General features: G+C 47.4%; 1 protein-coding gene across 3 annotated transcripts in view; it reads left to right on the top strand.

The window, feature by feature from the left end:
* The first annotated feature begins 437 nt into the window (after positions 1-437).
* cttnbp2nlb (CTTNBP2 N-terminal like b) overlaps positions 438-21770 on the top strand; it is a 45087-nt gene continuing 23754 nt past the window's right edge. Inside the window, exons 1-2 of one of the 3 annotated variants that reach the window (XM_064300173.1) lie at positions 438-574; positions 10498-10605. In XM_064300173.1, coding sequence (XP_064156243.1) covers positions 10507-10605 — 99 coding nt within the window. In that variant the 5' untranslated portion in view covers positions 438-574; positions 10498-10506. Of the gene's footprint in view, positions 575-1256; positions 1599-10497; positions 10606-21770 lie in introns of those variants that run through there. The other 2 variants (XM_064300172.1, XM_064300171.1) reach the window with 2 other exon arrangements.

Below are 21770 nucleotides of genomic sequence, written 5' to 3'. Positions count from 1 at the left end.
TAGAACAAGAGTTACGATTAGCCTCCTGGGCTAAAGGCAAAGGTCTACCCAGCCAATGAGAAGTGCCACTTAGCTCTGACAGTGGAGTGAGCCTTTGGGGCACTGGTGTTTGGTTTATTCTTAGTTTATTGATGACATGAATTTCATGTGGGCTACACATTTCAGTCAATACAATTGTGAAATGATATGTCACAACCAATATATATATATATTTTTTTTAAATTACAAGTGTATCTGCTTAATGGGGTGTCTAATCAAACGAGAACAACAAGTAAAGAGAAGTTAGGAGAATGCCCCAAGGCCCTGAGACTTAAGGCCCCTCAAGCAAGCAACGCAATCAATAGCAACTGGATGCTGTAGACAGAACGCATAGAAGTAATAATCTTTGCTGCCACCAGGGGGAGTCTAAATACCAGTTACAACCCTTAATCCTCGAACCATTACAGGTCCACAAATCAAGCGCCATAGCCTAGTCTCCCTTAATCTCGTTTTCATCTTAATGTCACGACTTCCTTCTGTGGAAATGAATTAGCTATGCACCATTTTGGACGAAAGGAAGTTTGAATATAAATACGTAAGTGTTTTTTTATTTATTGGAGACCGATCGATAACGACGGTTACTTCCTCCTTTTAAATTAGTCCGTGAAATTGGTAGATGCCTGGAATAAACATTATGCAGTAGACCAGGAAAGGATTACTGCATTCGCGGTTCAAGGCCACGTAATAATTCCATTTAGTGGCGACGAGTCTCCCCTGGCTAATGCTATTTTAGTTTGGGTGTGCCTGTGCGTGTTTGTTTTTGTATTCAGTGTATGTATGTTGTGAAAAAAGTTTTTCAACACGGTTTGATGACACGTATATTCTGCTACACTTAATCTATGTATATTTGTTTAAAAGAAAAATCTAATTATGATTCAGCAGTGGAGCCTATCTCAGTAGTAGAACACTTCTATGAAACTACAGGTGCATTCAAAAAAAGATAAATCCCCCTTCCCCAATGAATGCAGTATATGACAGTTTGTACTGTTTAGTTTATTGTAGTTTTCTATAATTTAACGCGGACAGACTTTTTATGAATCCGTGTCATTGGTTGTTCAACACACCGGCACCCTTTCAGGTTGAACGATAGACATTCTATTGCACATTTAAGAACTAGTGTCTAAGTAAGGTTTGTGCAACAGGGAGGTGCGTGCGCAACTGTAAAACTGCTACTATAACTAAAACCAACACAGCCTCTTAAGTAACAGGGTAGTCAGTTAATTATTAAAGATGAAGAAGTATTTAAGTAGCCAAGAGGAATGCGGAGGAAATGACTTCATAAATCAGTGCAGGACCGAAGTAGAAGCAGGATGAAAAAAGTCTAAACAAAGAGATCCGACACCCATGCGACAACCCCTCCCCCCTCCTCCAGCAACCAATACACGTCTCTTATAGGACAATACGTCCGAACTCACTCCAGCCCATAGGCTGACTGCTTTGTCAAAGATTTTTGTCCATATTTTCCGCTGGGACTGGTCTACAGTAAGTGTACTTTTAATGGTAAATGTTAGTTTTTTTGGATGGGGAAAATTAAGGAAGCTGGAACTGGGCGTATGAAGGTATGGTCGTTTGCTTGCTTTTAACGCGTACTGCCTTGGTGTGCGTGTACGGTGTGAAGATGTAGGAGACAGGCCACCGACAAGTTACAAACTTGCTAAAAGCCGAAGCTTGGGACAGATGCTCAAAGAAACGTGATCTCTCGAAATGAACGTAGGCGCAATTAACGTTTATCATAAGGAAACTATTATTTTCTGCGGACTAGTTCCCAATATATCGGAGTTTTAACTAACATAATTTTAAGCGTTTAGTAGAATTACGTGACCGAGTTTTGGTCAGTTACAGAACCAGAGTATTCTGTTTTGTCAGGAATATTTGATAGTTGTTAAAAACGGATTGCAGGTGGACAAAAACATGGTACTGCACTGTGGCTAACAATAATACCCTCTAAATAGTGAGAGTCTATTTGTTTGATGCTGACGATAATTTGGCTGTATGGTTGTATATAAGCTTCTAGTCTTTTTGGGATGTGGGACGGCACATTGCCAAATAAATAAATAAATAAATAAATCAATATATTTTACAAAACACAAATAAAAGTGTAAAAAGTAATTTGTTATTGAACTTTCTGTATTGACAAATCTATGTATGTCTTTATTGAGTTTCGCTTTCCATTATCCCGGGGCTTTCAATTGCCCCCCCCCCACCCCCCCACCCCCGGCACGACATAGAACATTAAGGAGGAATATCAGGCACTGTGTACTAGAAACGCAGGCAGGCGTGACCCAGCTCCGCTGAAAAAAGGGCCCAGAGACTGATGTGATTCTGAGGCAGCCGAGAATGACAGGAAAGAAGTTCATAGTTTAATAATTCCCCAAGGCACCAAATTGCTCGGTTAGCTGAACGTCTCTGTACAGGAAATATTTGGACATGCCATTTTGGTCATGCTGAGCAGACGGATCTCAAACCCTACATTCTTGCATATCAGGTGTTGTTTCCTTTCCCATGGCACTCCCATTTAGTGGAATTGTAAAGATTTCTCTGTGTTGAGGTGGACTATGAAAGTTTTTCGTGGGAGATCATAGAATTACCATGACTTGTTTCTCTATTTTTAGTTTTGTTTGATTTGCAGATTATACTCTAGATGTGTTAAGTAACTTAACAGTGATAAATGAACTAGGGAAAAATACATGTAACTTTGTAGTTGATCTTTTGGGCAACTTCAGAGTAACTGGTGTAAGTAGTCAATGATTGCCTACTCTTCATTATGGCCAGATTCAATCTATTGTCAATCTTTATTTTTGTATAGTGCCATTTACAGGTTGTTGCTATGGATATTTTACAGGCAATAAAAAAATATATTTTTAATTTTTAAAATCTGAATATGGGGAAAAATAGGGCAATTACCCCAGATGCCTGAAAAGTGTGACAGGGTGACTCATCTCTCTGATTGGGTTGCTCTACACATCCTGTGATTGACCAATGCTACACATCCTGTGATTGGCCAGCACTGCACATCCTGTTATTGGCTAGTGCTGCACATCCTGATTGGCCAGCGCTGTGCATCCTGTGATTGGCCAGTGCTACACATCCTGTGATTGGCGAGTGCTGCACATCCTGTTATTGGCTAGTGCTGCACATCCTGATTGGCCTGCGCTGTGCATCCTGTGATTGGCTAGCACTGCACATACTGATTGGCCAACGCTGCACATCCAGTGATTGGCCAGCGCTACACATCTTGTGATTGGCCATTGCTGCACATCCAGTGATTGGCCAGCGCTACACATCTTGTGATTGGCCATTGCTGCGCATCCAGTGATTGGCCAGCGCTACACAGTCTGTGATTGGCCAGCACTGCACATACTGATTGGCCAACGCTGCACATCCAGTGATTGGCCAGCGCTACACATCTTGTGATTGGCCATTGCTGCACATCCAGTGATTGGCCAGCGCTACACATCTTGTGATTGGCCATTGCTGCGCATCCAGTGATTGGCCAGCGCTACACAGTCTGTGATTGGCCAGCACTGCACATACTGATTGGCCAACGCTGCACATCCAGTGATTGGCCAGCGCTACACATCTTGTGATTGGCCATTGCTGCGCATCCAGTGATTGGCCAGCGCTACACAGTCTGTGATTGGCCAGCTCTGTGCATCCTGTGATTGGCCAGCGCTACACAGCGCTGTGCATCCTGTGATTGGCTAGCGCTACACATTCTGTGATTGGCCAACACTGCACATCCAGTGATTGGCCAGCGCTGCGCATCCAGTGATTGGCCAGCGCTACGCAACCTGTGATTGGCCAGCTCTGTGCATCCTGTGATTGGCCAATGCTACACATCCTGTGATTGGCCAGCGCTGCACATGCTGTGATTGGCCAGCGCTGCATGTCCTGTGATTGGCCAGCTCTATGCATCCTGTGATTGGCCAGTGCTGTGCATCCTGTGATTGGCCAGCTCTGTGCATCCTGTGATTGGCCAGCTCTATACATTGTTTTCGGGATAGATGCTGATGAAGGCAGGTTGCCTACAGAAGCAGCACAGAATCCCGGTTGTTAATCTGAAGAGGAAGTTACCGAGCTCTGGAGCAATCAGGAGCTTGAGACGTGAAAACGCCCGTGGCAGGAGTGGAGAGCGCTCCGGTTCTTCCGTTTGGGATGTGCGCTCCTTTCTCTTTAGACCTGCAGTTCCGCACTGTACGCCTGTCCCATCTTTGCTTCTCCGTTCTGTAGGGTAACATGCACAGGCACCCTCGGCCTGCTCTGAGACACACTGTGGGTGTTCCAGCCGTGCTGATAGTTCAGAGATGTCTGGACTCGGCATCGATCCTGCGCCTCAACCCCTTCAGCTCGTCACAGGACTGTAACTGCGCAGTTCACTCCCCTTGGAGTACTCTATAGACCAGCCAGGGCCTGTATTCACAACACATCCCATTGTAACTGTGCTGATCTGGGATCTGTGTCTGTCTGTAAGCTCACAGTGGGTTAGTTCAGAATACAGACAGGAGAAACCTGACCCTGGATCAACGTTTCGACTCTGAGACCCATTATAAATGAGGATCCAGGCCTGATAGGTTCACCAGATTCAGGCAGAGCTTTGTTGGGCTCCAGAAAAACATGTGTGCGGGGGGGTGGGGGGCGGGTGGTTGGGGGTTTGTTTACCAGTGGAGCGCGATTAATTTCTAAAGCAGTCGTAAATTCCGTCCGCTTCACAGAATGAACTTTGCCTCTGCGTTCCGCTTCGACGCCATGGCAACCCCGGGAGGCCGAGACCCCTTCGCGGTGCGGACTGCTGTTGTCGTTGGAAACCCTCACAGGTTTTTCCTGTCCAGCGGCGCTGGAGCCGACCCTTGGCGATTCCGGTCACGGCGAGGGAAGGCTTTTGTTAATTAACCCCTGACCTCCGTTTGCGCAAGCTGGGCCTCAAACTCGGAGGCAGTTTGACAGACGACACTAAAAGAACTTTGTGAGGAGAAAGAAGAATCAGTAGCAACTGACTTCCCCCGACTGACTTCCAGCAGCTCGCTGGCAGAGGTGGGGAATGACAGGCGTATAAACTTCATGATTCCCGTCCCCGCTGGCCGGACACGTGACGAGGGCAGGCCAATCAGCACGCGGCTGGACGAGGATGGCAGGCTTTAGAGCGACAGCGCTGTGCTGCGCTGGGGTCTGGGTGACGTTATGTAACTCTGTGCGCAGGGCTGAAAATAAACTGGAATGAAGGGATTACTGCCCCGGTCACTTTACCGGGGGAACTGGAAGCAGAGCAGTGTGGGAACTTTCCAGTTTCCCATGGTAACGGCGTGACCCCGCAGTGCCTTCCCTGCCCGGACTGCTCCATATGTTTTCAGTGGGCTGAGCCGACATCTGTGAGCTGACAGCTCTTGGGGTGTGGTGGGGGGGTGTTGGCAGGGAAACCAGAACGGGTCCACAGTTCTGACTACATATTTGAAACCTCTCTGATAGTCGCGCGTCTGTCAGTGTAACAGGTCTGTGGTGAAAGGCAGGCTTGTGAGGCGGGTGCAGCAGCTGTACCTGTACTGCCAGACCAGCGCGTGCTATCTGTATTAGCGCTTCTTCCAAGTCTGTAATTAGCATTCCGCGCGTGGTAAAACCGCGCGTGTGGTCGAACCGCAGACCGCTGCGGCGGCTAGGCAGAGGCGTACCGGCCCGCTGCAGACGCGTGGCGCGCTCCTCCGCGGCTAGCCCCGGGGAGGGCGTGGCCCGACGCCCCAGCCCTGACGCGTGATGGAACGACGCGTTCCTCTCTTCCAGCGGGAGCTATCCGCGCCGGATCGCCTAACGTCGAAATATGAAGACGGACCTGTATCTCCGAGCGACGGGAACCAAACGCTGGCGCCGCGCGGCGTTTGGCGAGCGGGAGCAGGTGCGGCTCGTTAACGCGCTCGCGCTCGCTGCGCGCGCTGTGGGAAATGTGGGCCGGCGCTCCTCTCCCAGCGAGGGCGGGCTTTCGCGCGAAACGCCCGTCGGCTATTTCACGCGTCGCTCGCCGACCTGTGGCACGCCGCACTTCCGCTCAGACTTGAGCGGCTGTCAGAAAAGCTAAAAAAATTACTTTTTATTAACTTTTTGGTGCTTTAACCGGACAAAGGAGCACAGACCAAAACACGGTGGTCCTCAGATTAGTCTCTTCCACTTCAATAGCCCAATTATTTACCCACCCTGTCAAAATGTTAGTGTGTACTTCAAACGTAAAGGCTGTCTGTTGTTACTTTGTGTAAGCGTCAGTGTGTATACGTGTGTGTATACCTATAGCAGTTGTATGTTTTGTTCTAGGACATGCAAACGATACGTTCATGTGAATTGGAGGGGTCCTCATTAAGTTAATGGGAACATAAATGTATTTCACGGAGCTTTTCTTCAGGCTAATGAGAAAATGATGCGAGTGCATCGTAAAACGTGCTATAAATCGTCAGTAATGTTGGTTTTACAACCCCAGCAGGAGACTGGAAGTGTTTCTGTTAAAGATTAAGTTTATCAAAGTGCCAGATTATCAGGAAGAGAGCCTGTGAAAATTTGACCAGTGAGAGCGAAGACAGTAGCACCAAAAATGGCTCTTGTGTTTACAGTCATTACTCAGGGTAGTCTCATGCTGCGGTTCAGATGATGTCATGGCTGTGGAAACTATGGAAACTTAGGCCTGGTCTCAGTGTTCAAGCAGAAACCCGCCTTGAGGGGGACTGTGCTGTGAAAAAGGCTCAGCAGACACCATCATTCAAGAAAAAAATACGGACTAACTATATGAGCCATAAATGTGTGTGTGTGTGAGTGTGTGTGTGTATAGCCGCGTTTCCACCGCAGGAACTATACCCCGGAACTAGGAACCTTTTGAGGAACTCAGTGCGTTTCCACCGCAGGAACTAGGGTCTAAATTTAGTTCTGGGGGCGTTGTTTTACCCCCCAAAACGTTCCTGCTCGGGGGGTAGTACTTTCCGAAAGTACAGGAACCTTTTGGGTGGAGCTTGCAGCGCTGAACATTTCTGATTGGTCGAGTACTCGTAGCATTTGTGTTGTATTTATTTTCCGCCATTACCCGCCATGTTTGAAAATATGCAGCGGCAAACCAATTTATTTTCATAATAACTTCAAATCAAACTTGTATGTTATGCGGCGCAGTAGCCTACTTTTGGTTATAGCCTGTCAACGTCTTGGAATTATAACGTGTGCTTTCTGTTCTTTTCTTGCTTTAGTATTCGTTTTATAAAATGTTAAGCGTTGGTGCTGGGACAGCATATTACGTAAAACATTCAAACAGTTTAATTTGGTTGCTGAATATTTTCTTCCGGGTTTTCTTTGTTAGCCCGTTGTAATTGACTCAAAACGTTTGATACAGTTATGTGAGGTATGCGGTAGTTCTGCATAATTAACATTGGTGATACAGTACAAGCAAACTGGAAATCACCTTCCGCACTTTTTATCCGGGTAAAATAACAGGTTAATTCTAGTAATCTTCCCTTTAGCTTTTTCAGACTGCCGTAATTTTACTCAATTTTACTGCCATTTTTCAATTCCACAAAAAGACCAGGAAGACTATGGACTCATTTATGGTGCATGGTTCGCATCTGGAGGGCACACTTCGCTGCTCGGCTAGCAGTAACTTCGAAGGAAAGCAAACGGTGGCTGTACCACTACTAATTTACATTTTCACGCAAGTCCGAGTTTTCGTTCTATTCTTGTCATTTTGCGATTAGCCTATATGGAATTGACGACGAGAAAGTAATAAAACAGCAAATTGTTTACAACGTGTGCATGTTTTCTACTGTTAATGAATGTGTTTGAGAGGATATATGAAAATCAATAAATACAAAAGTAACCATATATAGTCATTGTTGGTAACCCGTTGTATATAAGTGGAATAAACCCCTCCGGGCTGTCCCGGTTATTAGAAAATAATGTAGGCTACTTCGGTGGTAGTATGGGGTTACAGAAGAAATCATATGACAGATGGACCGACGACAACGTCGGTGGGCTAATTTGCCTAATCTTCGCGGTACTTTAGACCCCGGTGGAAACGCAGACAACCATTGGCTGAAGGAACCTTTTAGTTCCTGGTAAAGTAGTTCCTGGGACTGAAAGTTCCGGGTAATTTTGGTGGAAACGCGGCTTATGTATAAGTGTGTGTGAGTGTGTGTGTGTGTGTGTGAGTGTGCGTGTGTGTGTGTGAGTGTGTGTGTGTGAGAGTGAGTGTGTGTGTGTGAGTGTGTGTGACTGTGTGTGAGTGTGAGTGTGTGTGTGTGCGTGTGTGTGACTGTGTGTGGGTGTGTGAATGTGTGTGTGTGAGTGCGTGACTGTGTGTGAGTGAGTGTGTGTGTGACTGTGTATGAGTGTGAGTGTGTGTGTGTGACTGTGTGTGACTGTGTGTGAGTGTAAAAGCGCTGCTCCGGTTCTCAGGACTCATTGCTCAGAGTGTGAGGACTCAGAAAGGCAGCAGAAGGACAGTGCTGTGTGGGATGAGTAAGTGCGCGTTTCACACAGCTGTGCGCTGCCTTTGTCAGGGCTGTGGGCTTGGCCTCCACACAAGCCCTTTTTGGCTGGTATTAGTAAAGCACCATCACAGCCAGACAGGCCGGCCTCTCCAGCTGTGTCTAAGTCCTGCGTATGATTCCTTTCTCTAAACCACGGATCTCCAGGGGGCTATGGTGTCTGCTGGCTTTTGCTGTGTTCCAGTACTTCAGGGCTTAATCAAAGCCTCTGATTGGTTGATTAGTCCGCACTCCTAGATTCCAAGGCCTTCATTGGCTCCTGATTAAAGGGAGATCACAAAATCCAGCAGAGACTGCGGCCTTCCAGGACTGGAGTTTGAGATCCCTGTGATAAAAATATTTACGAGCAGAGTGCGCACATTTCGTTAAATTCTGTTTAATCCGTACGGACACTTTATAGGAAAATGGGGAAGATGGAAAAGATCTAAACCTCCCAAAAAGTAAGGTTTAAATCTTCACAGTGGGGAAAAAAACACTCAGACTGCGGTAAGAGAAAAAAAACTCCCAGGTGAGGGGAAGTCTCTGGAGGAAGCCAGCTCCAGAGAGAGCCGTCCTCTGCGGGCTGGGCTGGTGGAAGTAGCTACAGTCGGGCTGCTTATAGGGAGGTAGTGGGGAGTCTCCAGGGAGAATAACCGTAGGGCTGGGGAGTCTTACCACAACAGCACATTAACACAGCTTAGCTTAACTCTCCCTGTTCAAACGGGTTTAAATCGAGATAATCAGATAAAACGTACATTTGTCATGATATGCTTAACGGCACACCCTGTCCTGAAGCCCTCATAAAAGAGCTACACTGGCAGGGAGAAAACTCCTTAGGTGGGAGGGCCCAGACTCAACAGCGGGAGGCCATCCTCCTGCGGCCAGCTCATCGTCTGGGTTCACCGTGAGTGACAGGGTTAAGCCCCGCCCACTCTCTCAGCAGTGCATGCGTTTCCCTTCAGACGTGAATGAGCGCTGTGTCATTCTGGAATCCCCCAGTGTAAAATAAAGGGGTCTGCCCAGGGAGAAAAGGTTTATAAACAGCACACAGCCTAGAGAACAGGAGCCCAGCAGGCCTCACTCACAGACATAAATGAGTTTAGCATGAAAACACAATTTGCTGTCAATAATGTTCTTAAAAACAAATCTACTACCCAAAATGATTGGTGAGCCCCCCCATACTCTCCACTGCAATCACATTCAGGCGAAACTACCCCTCCTCCGACATAGGGAGGTGAAGCGGAAGTACCACCGAATGGCATTTCCGTTATACTGCTACTATGCTAGCGCATTTCATCATCGACGACAACAGCGACAACTTTGTATAAACAAATGAGGCATTGAATCTTCCTGCAACCACAAAATTTCAAAGCTCCGCATCATCACCTAACAATTGATATGCAGCCTTTCATTACTTTTTAAAACATCTTGTATTATGAGGGAACGGTCAGGTTTATGTACTAAATACAACAACGATGACTTTATCCATCCTCGGCTGGTCGGTCTCTTGGGACATACCAAAACAATGACGCCCATGGGGTCTTTTCTCATTGTGCTTGACATCGGTTGCAGGTTGTCTTTGATAGGCCACCGATGACAGACTTCCTGTCAAAGAAAGAGTTTATTTGGGAAATTGTGAGTGATATTTAAAAATCGCGCTTAAATTCTAATAAAATTTTTTAAATTAGACAGATCACTACAGACAACCCTGTAGGTGGCATGAGAACAGTCTGATTATGGGAGATGTAGTTTTAGACTGTCTCGGAGATGTAAAAACACGGGGCATTTTTAATAATTTAAATTCCCTCATATTCAGCATGCAGCAATATAGGCCTATTTGAAACACATGCTTGAACCCAGACTTAAATGCAATGTCGTTTTCTGTATTTAATAGGGAGGAGTATACTAGAAGTATTGTTCTTGAAACTTCCACTTCACCTCCCCATCTCACTCTGTGCTGTTACTGTGCTCTTCTCAGGAATCCAGGATGAACATGGACAAGCTGAGCCAGCCGGAGCTGCTGACCCTCTTCAGCATTTTGGAGGGGGAACTGGAGGCACGGGACCTGGTGATAGAGGCTCTGAGGGTAAGGGTCACGTGCCGGGATTATGCAAAGCATAATTATGATCTTGGCGAGTATAACGAAAACATATTTTCTGGATCGCATTGCGGCGTTGTCATTGTTGCAAGTATTGTGCTGAGAAAGACGGTGCAGGAACCTCCTCGTTAGCGATTTGATGATCTGACTGCATAAGTCACACCAGAGGCGTCGAAGGCAGATGCATCAACGGTTCACAAAGTTTCAGTCTCCACCATCATCGCATCGTGGTGTTACTTCATGCAGCATTTCAGTGCAGTGGGAGGTTCCTTTATTTTTGACGTGTATTTGATGATATGCTTTTGCATGTCCATCTAAACCTACTTAAATATTACAGTTGTATTGTTTCACTGTGGAAGATGGAGACGGCTTCATGTCTTTTTGAATTGTCTGTAGCCTTTTAGTGGCGACTGGTAATTAGAAGTTTTCCAGCTCAGCTCAAGGCCTGAAAGCCCTTAATGAGGGTTTGATTGACAGGTAAAGGGTTGCAGAGCTTGCTTTGGATCCAGTGCACGCTGTGATTGGGTGGCAGCTGGAATGCAGTGCCCAGCTGTGGCTGGCTGCTGAACGGACCGGGTACGATCGCCGAGCGGAGATGCCAGGAATCCATCGGTGCTGATCTGGGACCAGCCTCAGTTTTTTGGAGATTAGAATAAGGGCTGGACCAGTCCTGGACCAGTGCCTATGGGACCATCATTTAAGAACTAGTTGAATATTAATATAGCTGATTGCTTGATCAGTGTCTGAGGCGCATTATCCACACTTATCTACAAAAGGTTCTAAGTGATGCTGGGTGGCTCATGCTGTTAAATCGAGTTTTTATTATGATTTAAATTTTACTGCATGTTTTCGGCTTGGACAGTTTGTAGTGAAAGATGTTTTAGATATTTATAGGTTTTTCGTACAAACTGCCAGCTTTTCTTTCTGAAGGAAACAGTTTAAAAAGAAATTAAATATATAAATAACTACATTTATATGCAGTTTGGCCTTCATGATAGGAAGTAAACAAATAGATCATCACATGCATCGCTGCATGGGATCGCCTGGGCTGTTTTTCTCCTGGATGGTCGTAGCGTTATGCTGGGAAGCCAATGCAAATCACGTCATTCTGTAGCCGAGAGCAAGGCTGCTCGCACCACGCTTGACAGCCGAGCGAGCAAGCGAGCGAGCGAGCTGCATCAAACACGAGGGCATCCCCTCCGGCGCTCCTCGCTTACAGCTCCGTGACCCGCCCCGATCCCATCTCCCGCTAACCGCTAACCCCCGCATGTGAGCCCCACTCCTGACCTCCCCCCCCCCCCCCGGCCCTGACTGCCCTGACCGTTCCCAGCCCCCATCGCCCAGAGCCCGCCCTCCAGTTAGCCTCTCTGACCCTTCTCACTTCTGTCATGACCTCTGTCCCTGAGGGCCCCCACCAGACCTGGCTCAATGTGTACTGGACACACTTCAACTCTTTAAATGCTGGTATTTTACAACCTCAAACTCACCTCCCCTCAACCCACCCCTACCAGTTTTGTTGGGCAGCTGAAGAAGTCTTATCTTTGTCTTGACTTAACTTTGTTTGGGAAGAACTCTGGCATTCAGCTTGATTCCCCGGGTCAGTCTGAAGAATTACTACTTTCTATACCGTTTTTTAAATGCGTATCATGCGTGTTCATCGTTTACCGAGCTTGCCAAAATTTGACATCCGTTTAACTCTACCTAAATTCCAGTTTGCAATAATTTCTTCACCATTTTGATGCCAGCGTTTGTCTTTTTTTTGTCTTGATTAATTACTGAACATCTGTTTTGAAGGGCAAGGCCTGGCAAGTGAGCCCGTTTTGGGTTCCTTCCCTCACCCTGCGCACGTATGGACCGTTTTCCTTAATATGCCCTTCCTATTATCTCTCTCTCTGTTTGCGTCTTCGTCTTCGGACGCAACCCAAACAGCGTGCTAAAGAGCTGCAGGCTGGGTTTTTTGGGGAAAGCAGGTGTGTGTGTGTGTGTCCCCCACTCTCTGTTTCTTTGTGTCAGAGCCCGAAAGCAGAACCAAACTTGGTGTCACCTTCGAGACAAGGACGCAGACGGCACTGACACTGACAAGCAGGGAGGAGGAGGAGGAGGGGCTTAGGAGCGCTCAGGAACGAGGACGGGGCACAGACTGCCCTTAAGAATGCTCTGGGAGAACAACACCCACGCGCAGAATGTCAACAGCAGCGGCGTGTTTACACCTAGAGAGAAACATGTCCATTTGAAACGGGCTCATACTCTGTTCAGTGGTCACAGAGTCACTGCAGTTCCAACTCTCATCCATGCTGCTGAGGACGTGGTTGGTGGGTTCCAGTAGAGTGGCAGGAGATGGGTGATGGTCTTGAGGGTGTTTAAGCATTTTTTTAAAGACGCTCATCAGAGCACTTGGCTACTCAGCGTAGGGGGCATCCTGACAAAGGAACGATCTGTGAAAGCTTCGGTGTGAAACCAAGACAAATTCAGTTCATTCCATGGGTGGAGAGGTCATGTGACGGTTGCCATTACAGCCGATTACAGCCTGTGTCCAACACCTGTTCCACATACCCACAATCCTGTGGGGCATGTCATGAAGTGGGATTAAGGAGCAAGCTGGCTGATTTTTGCAGACATTTTCAATGGGACGAAATGTGATTGGACAACATATTTCAACATATTCACCAAAGTTATGTTTGGCTAACTCCTTAATGCTCAGTAGAATGCCCTACGGCCCTGTGTTTGGACCTTCTGTGGCCCTGTGTTTGGACCTTATGCGGCCCTGTGTTTGGACCTTATGCGGCCCTGTGTTTGGACCTTCTGTGGCCCTGTGTTTGGACCTTATGCGGCCCTGTGTTTGGACCTTCTGTGGCCCTGTGTTTGGACCTTCTGTGGCCCTGTGTTTGGACCTTATGCGGCCCTGTGTTGGACTTATGCGCTGTGTTTTGACATCATGCGGTGGTGTAGTATCTATCTCCCTCTTGCAGCCGGGTCGAGTGGGGCGCTTCCTCCTCGCTGTGGGGTCATAACGAGCAGAGCCCGCTCCGCTCCAGCGCTCCCCTTAGAGACGAGGCTCGTTTGGCGCTGCGGGGGGGGGGGGTCTGCTCTTACCCTCGGCGCACTCCATTAGGCACGGCTTATCAGCTCCCCCCAGAGCGGGCACCGGGTCCTTACTGACTCACAGCGTCCTCTCCGAACAATGGCTGCCGGGGCGAGCCTTTGTCTGGCCTGGGGGGCGGTGGGGGTGGGGACGGGGTCTCTGTGCGGATATGAAATGGCAGATCTGCAGCCTCTCCTTTGTACAGGCACAGCCTAGAGGCCTGGAGCTCGATGAGTCTCTCTCCGCATTGATGAATGAAACACCGACTTTGTTGACCTGATTCTGAAACAACTGTTCAGATGCCAGTAGAACTGGAAATCCCTCATAATTCTTTGTATTAATTTTTAAATATGTGCTACTACCTCCAAATGTACAACTTGTACAAAAGGAGAATTTTAAATATTGAATATTGGTTAAAATATTGGCCATTATTTTTTTTTTTTAAACTCAGTCATGAGGAAACTGTATTTGTGTCTAAAGGATTAAAGTAATTCAAATGGAAGTATTTGGCCCAAGTCTGTGAAGAGGGAGAAAACGTGGAGGTTTTGGTTCCCAAGGTCCCAGGAGTGGGACAGTGAGGTGTCCCAACACCAAAAATGGGGCGGAACTACCAGAAGCTTAAAGTGATGTGCTGGTTTGAGCCAATCTTAGGACATTCCTGGAGAGAGCACATCTTTTGATTTGTTTGAAAAAGTCTGTGATTGACAGCTCCTTGTCACTCTTTCCATTACAGAGTTTATGAAATGTCACTCCCCCATCACTCCCCCATCACTGCCCAGGTAGAAAAGTTGTTCTGGCCCCACGATGGTGGAATGACCTCCCCGTGGAGGTCAGAACAGCTGAGACACTGACCCACTTCAAGCGACAACTGAAGACCTCTGCACCTCTCCCCATCCCTCCCTACCTCCCTGTAATCTCTAAATTGACTGCAAGCTTAGGGTTGTAACTAGGTAGCTGTTTCGTAGGTGACTTAGTTAATGCACTCGTCTTAACTACTGCTTGTATTTTTGCATAGACTGCGTTGTTGCTGTTCTCGTTTGTGTTAGTGTTAATCAGTTTAACCTACAGGGTCCAAGTTGAACCATGCGGTTGTTCCCTGCACTTGGAACGGTACTTCTCTCTAGGGTTTTCGACACGCTTGTTCCTGGTTATGGTTAAACACTTTGTTGTACGTCACTCTGGATAAGAGCATCTGCCAAATGCCTGTAATGTCATGTAAAAGCGTGCCACTGTCCCTGACCTCATCTGCTTTGTGGCATTCGCGGGAAAAGTCAGCTCCGGGTGACGCCACAGTAGAGACAGCCGCAGCACGTCAGAAATGGGCAAAACAGGAAATGCGACAATGGGCCAGCAGAGCGGGAGAGCTGCCGGCGACTCGTCCGACCCCCCATGGGGCAACGCGGGCAGGATACACCTTAAAGCGCTGGTTTAGGACGGAGGGGGCCATTTTGAGCATTCGTAGTGTCAGAGTTCTTCGACATAAAATATTCAGAGAACGCGAGGATCCTCTGCGATAAAGCCATGTGTGTTCGATGGCAGAACAAGTTCTCTTTTTTTTACACTCAAATATGTATGCCTCCCTCCTTTATCTGTGGCTGTTTGCACTGAAACTAGATTGGAACTTATCTCTTTAGATAAGCGCATGAGCAGGTAACATCAGAACAAACCCCCAACGTAAACTGAAACTAGATGACTGTTTTTCTATAGATAATAACTAAATGAGAGCTATAGAGAAAGGTAATATCATAGAAATCTCCAATCTAGGCTGAAACTAGTTGACTCAAAGGAAACAAAGCCTTAAACTATACAAAACAAGATTGGAACTTATCTATAGAAAAGTGCAATAGAAACTTCACAAAGCTTCTTAGGTGATGGTTTTGAGTCCAAATCATATACAGGTTGCACATTCAATTTCTTGTTCTGACTTGAAAGATGGCTGTGAGCATTGTTTTGAACAGTAAATCATCTTTCTCTAGTGCTCTGCTTGACAGTGTGATTGTCTCTCAGAGCGACATTCTTGTTGCAATAAAGGTTAAAGCACATAAAAAAATGTGATCACACTAGCCTCTCAATGGGTGTGTCCTGTTGTGCAGTCAGTCACTGATTTCAGTCAATCAGAATTTGGCAGTGTGTCATTAGTGGCGTTCGATGGTTCTCCCCATTCACATGCCTCCGCAGCCTGATGGATCGCTGCCTTTCAAAGGAAGGCGTGGCTGCCCTTGCACTTCTGGCTCGTTCTCATTCTGTGTTACATACCACAGCTAATGCATTACCGGGTGGCAGTCAGGTATAATCGTTAGGGAGCTTGCATTTCAAAGGCGCTCAGATCTCAGGAGAGGCGAGTCTGTTTTTCCCGTAAGAACGGTGCTAAACCTGAGCTCCTTTGGTAAACATAAGGAATAAGTATGGTATATTTATAAATAAGCCATGTTAGTTATTCTTGACTGGCGTTTCTGTAAGAAATACATGGCAAATGAATTTCAGATTCTCGTTGGATTCAAAGTGCAATACATTTCATCCCCAGATGCTGAAGTGACCTTCCCTTATTTGATCGGAAGAGTAAAAGGATGTGGGCACAGCATGATGGTTGCTGTGACTTTTATTTTTTGGGATCTGGGGGAGGTTGGGTTGGGGTGGGGCAAGGATGCCAGTCCCTCGCAGAGTCCTTAGGTCTCTTATTTTTGTTCCTGTTCCCGGCCGTGTCCTCTGGAGCACGGCTTCCGAACGCCGCCTGCAAGGCACCGGGGTGCAGCGGACAGGAAGTGACGGAAACTTCCGTGAACCGTTATCGTTAGCGCAGTGGCGCACGCTCCCGTAAGCTGTCCCGTACGCTCACAGGGCACTCACTGTCCCATACCCTCACAGGGAATCTCTCATGGTCTTTTGCGCAGATGGATTTGAGGCTTTTCTTTGCACAAATGGACATAAAAACAGACCTTCTCCATTGCCTTCACTTATAAACACATAGCCCCAAATGTGCCTGCTGTCTGTCTACTTTGGCGGTGATGTGAAATCTGAAGAATTTTGGCAGTTGCTTCAACAGACAGCTGTTTCCAGGTCTCCGTGTGCGGAGGTAGTCCCTGATCTGCGTGCGCTGTGCTAGAGCTGCAATCCCAAATGTGTGAGTGTGTGTGCGTGTGTGCGTGTGTGTGAGTGTGTGTGTGTGTGTGTGTGTGTGTGTGTGTGTGTGTGTGTGTGTGAGTGTGTGTGAGTGTGTGTCTGTGTGTGTGTGTGTGTGTGTGTGTGTGTGTGAGTGTGTGTGTGTGTGCGTGTGAGTTTGTGTCACAGTCATGCCTAGATGTTCAAACTCTAGTTGTCGTGTGACATCTAAGCTCCATTTAGCAAATTATGTAATCCACCGTGTCCTTCTCTCAAGTCCTCTCAGCAGCCAAGAACACTTTGGCAGACGTTACTTCTTTGACGTTTAGGTGCAATAATCTCCTCGGCGATGGTTGGTTCAGAGTTTTTCGAGCACGATGTTGCGGCTTTAGTGTTGAAACAGATCGTTGCTACACTGGAACGAACGCATCGCAGCAGCGAGATTACGTGAGAAGGGCGAGGGACTCTGTTTACACTTCCAAATGCAAATTTTTTTCCATTTGAACGAAACTCATTTGCTGACATTCAAATGATGTTCCACTTGTGTAATTCGTTCTGACAGCCCTTACGCATGTGCGTGTGTTTTACTTAATTCCTGAGAAATACGTGCCTTGTGGGCTGCTAGAGCCCTACCTTTTCGGCATTTCGCGAGGAGGAGAAAGCAAAGTACATTTTCTGGAAAGATAAGCGTGTGACAAAAGGCTGAGCCAGAAGCCCGTTTCCTGTACCAGGGCGTGCCTGCCGTCTGAAGGCAGTGGGCCGCGGCGGGACGGGCGGATGGCGTGGCGTCGATGAGAACGGAAAACAAAAAACCCCCTCACAGCAGATAACAGTGAGCATTCTTCAGAGCGCGCCCCTGCTCGCTGGGCCGGCCTTATCTGCAGCGGGCGTGTTAATGAAACACCGCTGCAGGCCAGACGGGGGGCAGCCTCCTGGGTCCCAGTGCAAGGCCTTTGTAACGGCCTAGCCCGCACGCCGGCGGAGCGTACTGCGCTGTATTATAACAATGTGGACTTGGGGTAAAAGTCATTAGAAATACTGCGTATCTTTCAGCAATGTATGTTTCTCTAATTTCTTGAAGACAACAATAATTTGTGTTCACGCAGGATGTAGAGAGGTTTTTTCTGATCGTCATAAAAGTTGAGGGTAATGCTAGTTCATGAGCTGTAATGCTAAAAAAGTTTAATGCTAGCCTTTACTTATAAGTCAAATTAAAGAACACGTTTCTTGAATGGTGAGCAGAGCTCCCAGTGCGTAGCAGTTTATGCTGTTCCTGGTTTTAGTGGGCGTAGGTTCGTACTGTACACAGTGATTTTAGTGGATGTAGGTTCGTACTGTACACTGAATTTAGTGGATGTAGGTTCATACTGTACGCTGACTTTAGTGGATGTAGGTTCGTAATGTACACTGACTTTAGTGAACGTAGGTTTGTACTGTATACTGACTTTAGTGGACATAGTTTAGTACTGTACACTGGCTTTAGTGGACGTAGTTTAGTACTGTACACTGACTTTAGTGGACGTAGGTTCGTACTGTGCACTGACTTTAGTGGACGTAGGTTAGTACTGTACACTAACTTCAGTGGACGTAGGTTAGTACTGTATACTGACTTTAGTGGACGTAGTTTAGTACTGTACACTGACTTTAGTGGACGTAGGTTTGTACTGTACACTGATTGCTGTTGTGGTGATTTGCAAAATTCTTTCAGAATGACATGACACCTGGCGCCCACAGCGACTCCAATAAGTGCGTGCTTGCTGGGTCGGAAAGCGTATGTAAAGGTATGCTAAGTGCAGAAATGACAGCAACAGTAACATTACGCAAACCTACAACGTAACCTTTAAATGCCACGGTGTACGCAAGGAGGGAGTCTGAGGTTGAGAGGAAGCACATTACGGAATTCTTTGTGAAATGCAGTGCTAGCCTTACATTGCTTGTTTTCTCTGCTCTGTCCAGGAAGCCAAGAGATATGCGTGGCCCTCTCTCAATGGGAACTTGCGTGAGCCAGGCGCCGATTATTTCCGTCTCTAAGCCAGCACTTAGAAATACGTGCTACTTAACCTTTTATGAGTTTCCATACTCCGTAGTGACTACGCAGTCAACATGCAAGACCCACATGCGTGATTCGGTCTAGTATGCTCTAAATAGGACACAGCTGTACAATTTGGAACACAGCCCTACTAAACTTTCGAAAGTAGATCCAACTAATCGATAAATAAATTTGTCGCCAACATTAGTTTAGATTAGTTTGTTGCAGCCCTACTTGAGTTTAAGTGTAATCCAACCTTCAGTTTATACTACTGTTATATTTCCTTTCTGCTATGTGTAGGCCAAAGAACTTATGAGAAAATCTTGGGCCCATATGCAGCGTCTCGGAGTAGAAATGCTAGGGGCAGGTGTCCCCTGTCCATATTCTAACCTTATTCATTATGTGCTAAAAGGCCAAACTGATCCTAGATCAGCGCTGCTACTCTGAGATTCTTTACGAATGCAAATGAAAATGAATCCAGATGATTTATGAACACAAGCCAGACTGGGTGTACATATGTATTGTTCTGGTACATACCATACCGCGCACACCTGCACATCTAGACCCAGTGAACTGTGAGCAGCTGGAGAAGTCTAGACTTCCAAAGACCAGATTCTCCTAATGCACGCGGGGAGTCTCCACACAGCATGCCGTTTGGGATTTTTAGCCCTATCCAAAGACTGAATAAACACAGCGTATGTCTAAGTATCGCTATATTTGGGGACTTATTGGATGAGGTACGGTGAGATACCGTGTCCGTACTGCTCTGTCTGGGAAAGAGAGAGATGGGTTTACTTTCTCAAAACTCCGGAATAACTAAGTGAAGTGCCACTGAGAGGAACCGACCTCAACTACTCCCAGAATGCCGTTTTGAGTGCTCGTTTGTTCTTTATAATGAACTCAGATTGCACCATTAGCGGGGTTCCTGTCACATGCTTCGGAATGTCTTTTTTTTTTTTTCTCACAAAAACTGGGATTCATGTCAGACAGGGTCACTACTTTTTACTTCTTTGTTTTGTTTTGTTGTATTTGTTTTTGTGAGAGGGGAACCTGGGCCTAGAGGGAATTAGGAGTATTTTTGCGCAACAGGTTTTAGGTTGTATTATTATTTTTCTTTTTTTCAGTGACTGGAAATTCAAGACATTTATCCTTACAATGTGAGCTGAGAGAAACTTGACCCGCGCTCGTCACAGAAACCACCTGAATGGGTGAAAGAGAAGAGAAGCACGCAGTTCCGTCTGCTGAGCTCAGGGCGATGTGCGGTGGGGGAGGACAAAAGCGAGGAGACAGAGCTGCGTGCTCAGGTGTGCTCAGGTGTTCTGTGTGGGTTAGGGAGCTTGTCTCTCTTGTCATTGGAAGGCGTGTAAACGGGTCCTGTCTGCACACGCACAGCCTGCCTTCGTCTCCGTGGTGACGACGCAAGAGAGTGCTCTCATTTGTCAGCCCCCCCCCCCCCCTCGAGCGGGGCGGATGTGGGGGCCACTCAGGGGAACCCCTGAGGACCGCACCTTTCCCCTCCGTCATTTTGAGGACCTGGTTCAGGCAGGGCTGGACCGCGAACGAGTTCTTCATCAGACTCTGGTTTGTCTTCCTCTGTATACCCTCCTTCCGGCCACCCGATGAAAGGAGAGAATATTTTGGTACATCCCGTATGCGGGGGACTGTGAACTGTGCGATTACCAGCTCATTGCAATGTGCTGCTGCTACAGTTAAAGAGACAACGCCAAGCAGTTCCTACGGTTGTCAGCCAATGATTTACAGACCGAAACCTAAGCTCTTGCCAGTAGTAGTCTTGATTAGTGTTTCACAATTGATTTCACCTGAAGCTCTCCTGTACACTACAATCAGGAATGGTGGGTGGGAGGTCGGGTGGCCTCCACTGAGTTTTACTGCAGTCCCTGGTGACACGGCAATTTTAACATCTTTAACAGGGCTGGTGGGCTCACAGGGCTGGTGGGCTGGTATACTCACAGGGCTGGTGGGCTGGTGTACTCACAGGGCTGCTGGTGTACTCACAGGGCTGCTGGTGTACTCACAGAGCTGGTGTACTCACAGGGCTGGTGGGCTGGTATACTCACAGGGCTGCTGGTGTACTCACAGGGCTGGTGTACTCACAGGACCGGTGCGCTCACAGGGCTGGTGGGCTGGTATACTCACAGGGCTGGTGGGCTGGTGTACTCACAGGGCTGCTGGTGTACTCGCAGGGCTGCTGGTGTACTCACAGAGCTGGTATACTCACAGGGCTGCTGGTGTACTCACAGAGCTGGTGTACTCACAGGGCTGGTGGGCTGGTATACTCACAGGGCTGCTGGTGTACTCACAGGGCTGGTGTACTCACAGGACCGGTGCGCTCACAGGGCTGGTGGGCTGGTATACTCACAGGGCTGGTGGGCTGGTATACTCACAGGACTGGTGTACTCACAGAGCTGGTATACTCACAGGGCTGCTGGTGTACTCACAGAGCTGGTATACTCACAGGGCTGCTGGTGTACTCACAGAGCTGGTGTACTCACAGGACTGGTGCGCTCACAGGGCTGGTGGGCTGGTATACTCACAGGACTGGTGTACTCACAGAGCGGAAGCTTGGTGCTGGAGATAAAGGAGAGATTGAGCAGTGGAGCAGAGAGCAGGGATGGGAGCCAGCGACCGGCCCTGCCCAAGATTACCGCTATCAGCTGCTTTCTACACCGCCCTGCTCCCGCCACACAAACACACTTACCAGCCATTCATTGACGCTGCGCAGTCCAATCAAAACACTTCTTCAGATGTTTCTCTGTGGCAGATTAATCGGTTCTCCCAGAGTTAAATGTCTGGTAGGCGCTCCCTTTCTCTATGCCTATTCAGCACCTCATTTTAAGCTGTACAGAGGTGAAGCCAAACATTTCTTTAAATCTGGAGATTTTGTTGCGATTCTGTATCCTCTGTCTGTGAGCATCACATTGT

Source organism: Anguilla rostrata, chromosome 11 (genome assembly GCF_018555375.3).
Source record: "Anguilla rostrata isolate EN2019 chromosome 11, ASM1855537v3, whole genome shotgun sequence".
NCBI classification, from domain to species: domain Eukaryota; kingdom Metazoa; phylum Chordata; class Actinopteri; order Anguilliformes; family Anguillidae; genus Anguilla; species Anguilla rostrata.
The sequence above is the reverse complement of the archived record's forward strand: the minus strand, read 5'-3'. Positions and strand labels throughout refer to the sequence as shown.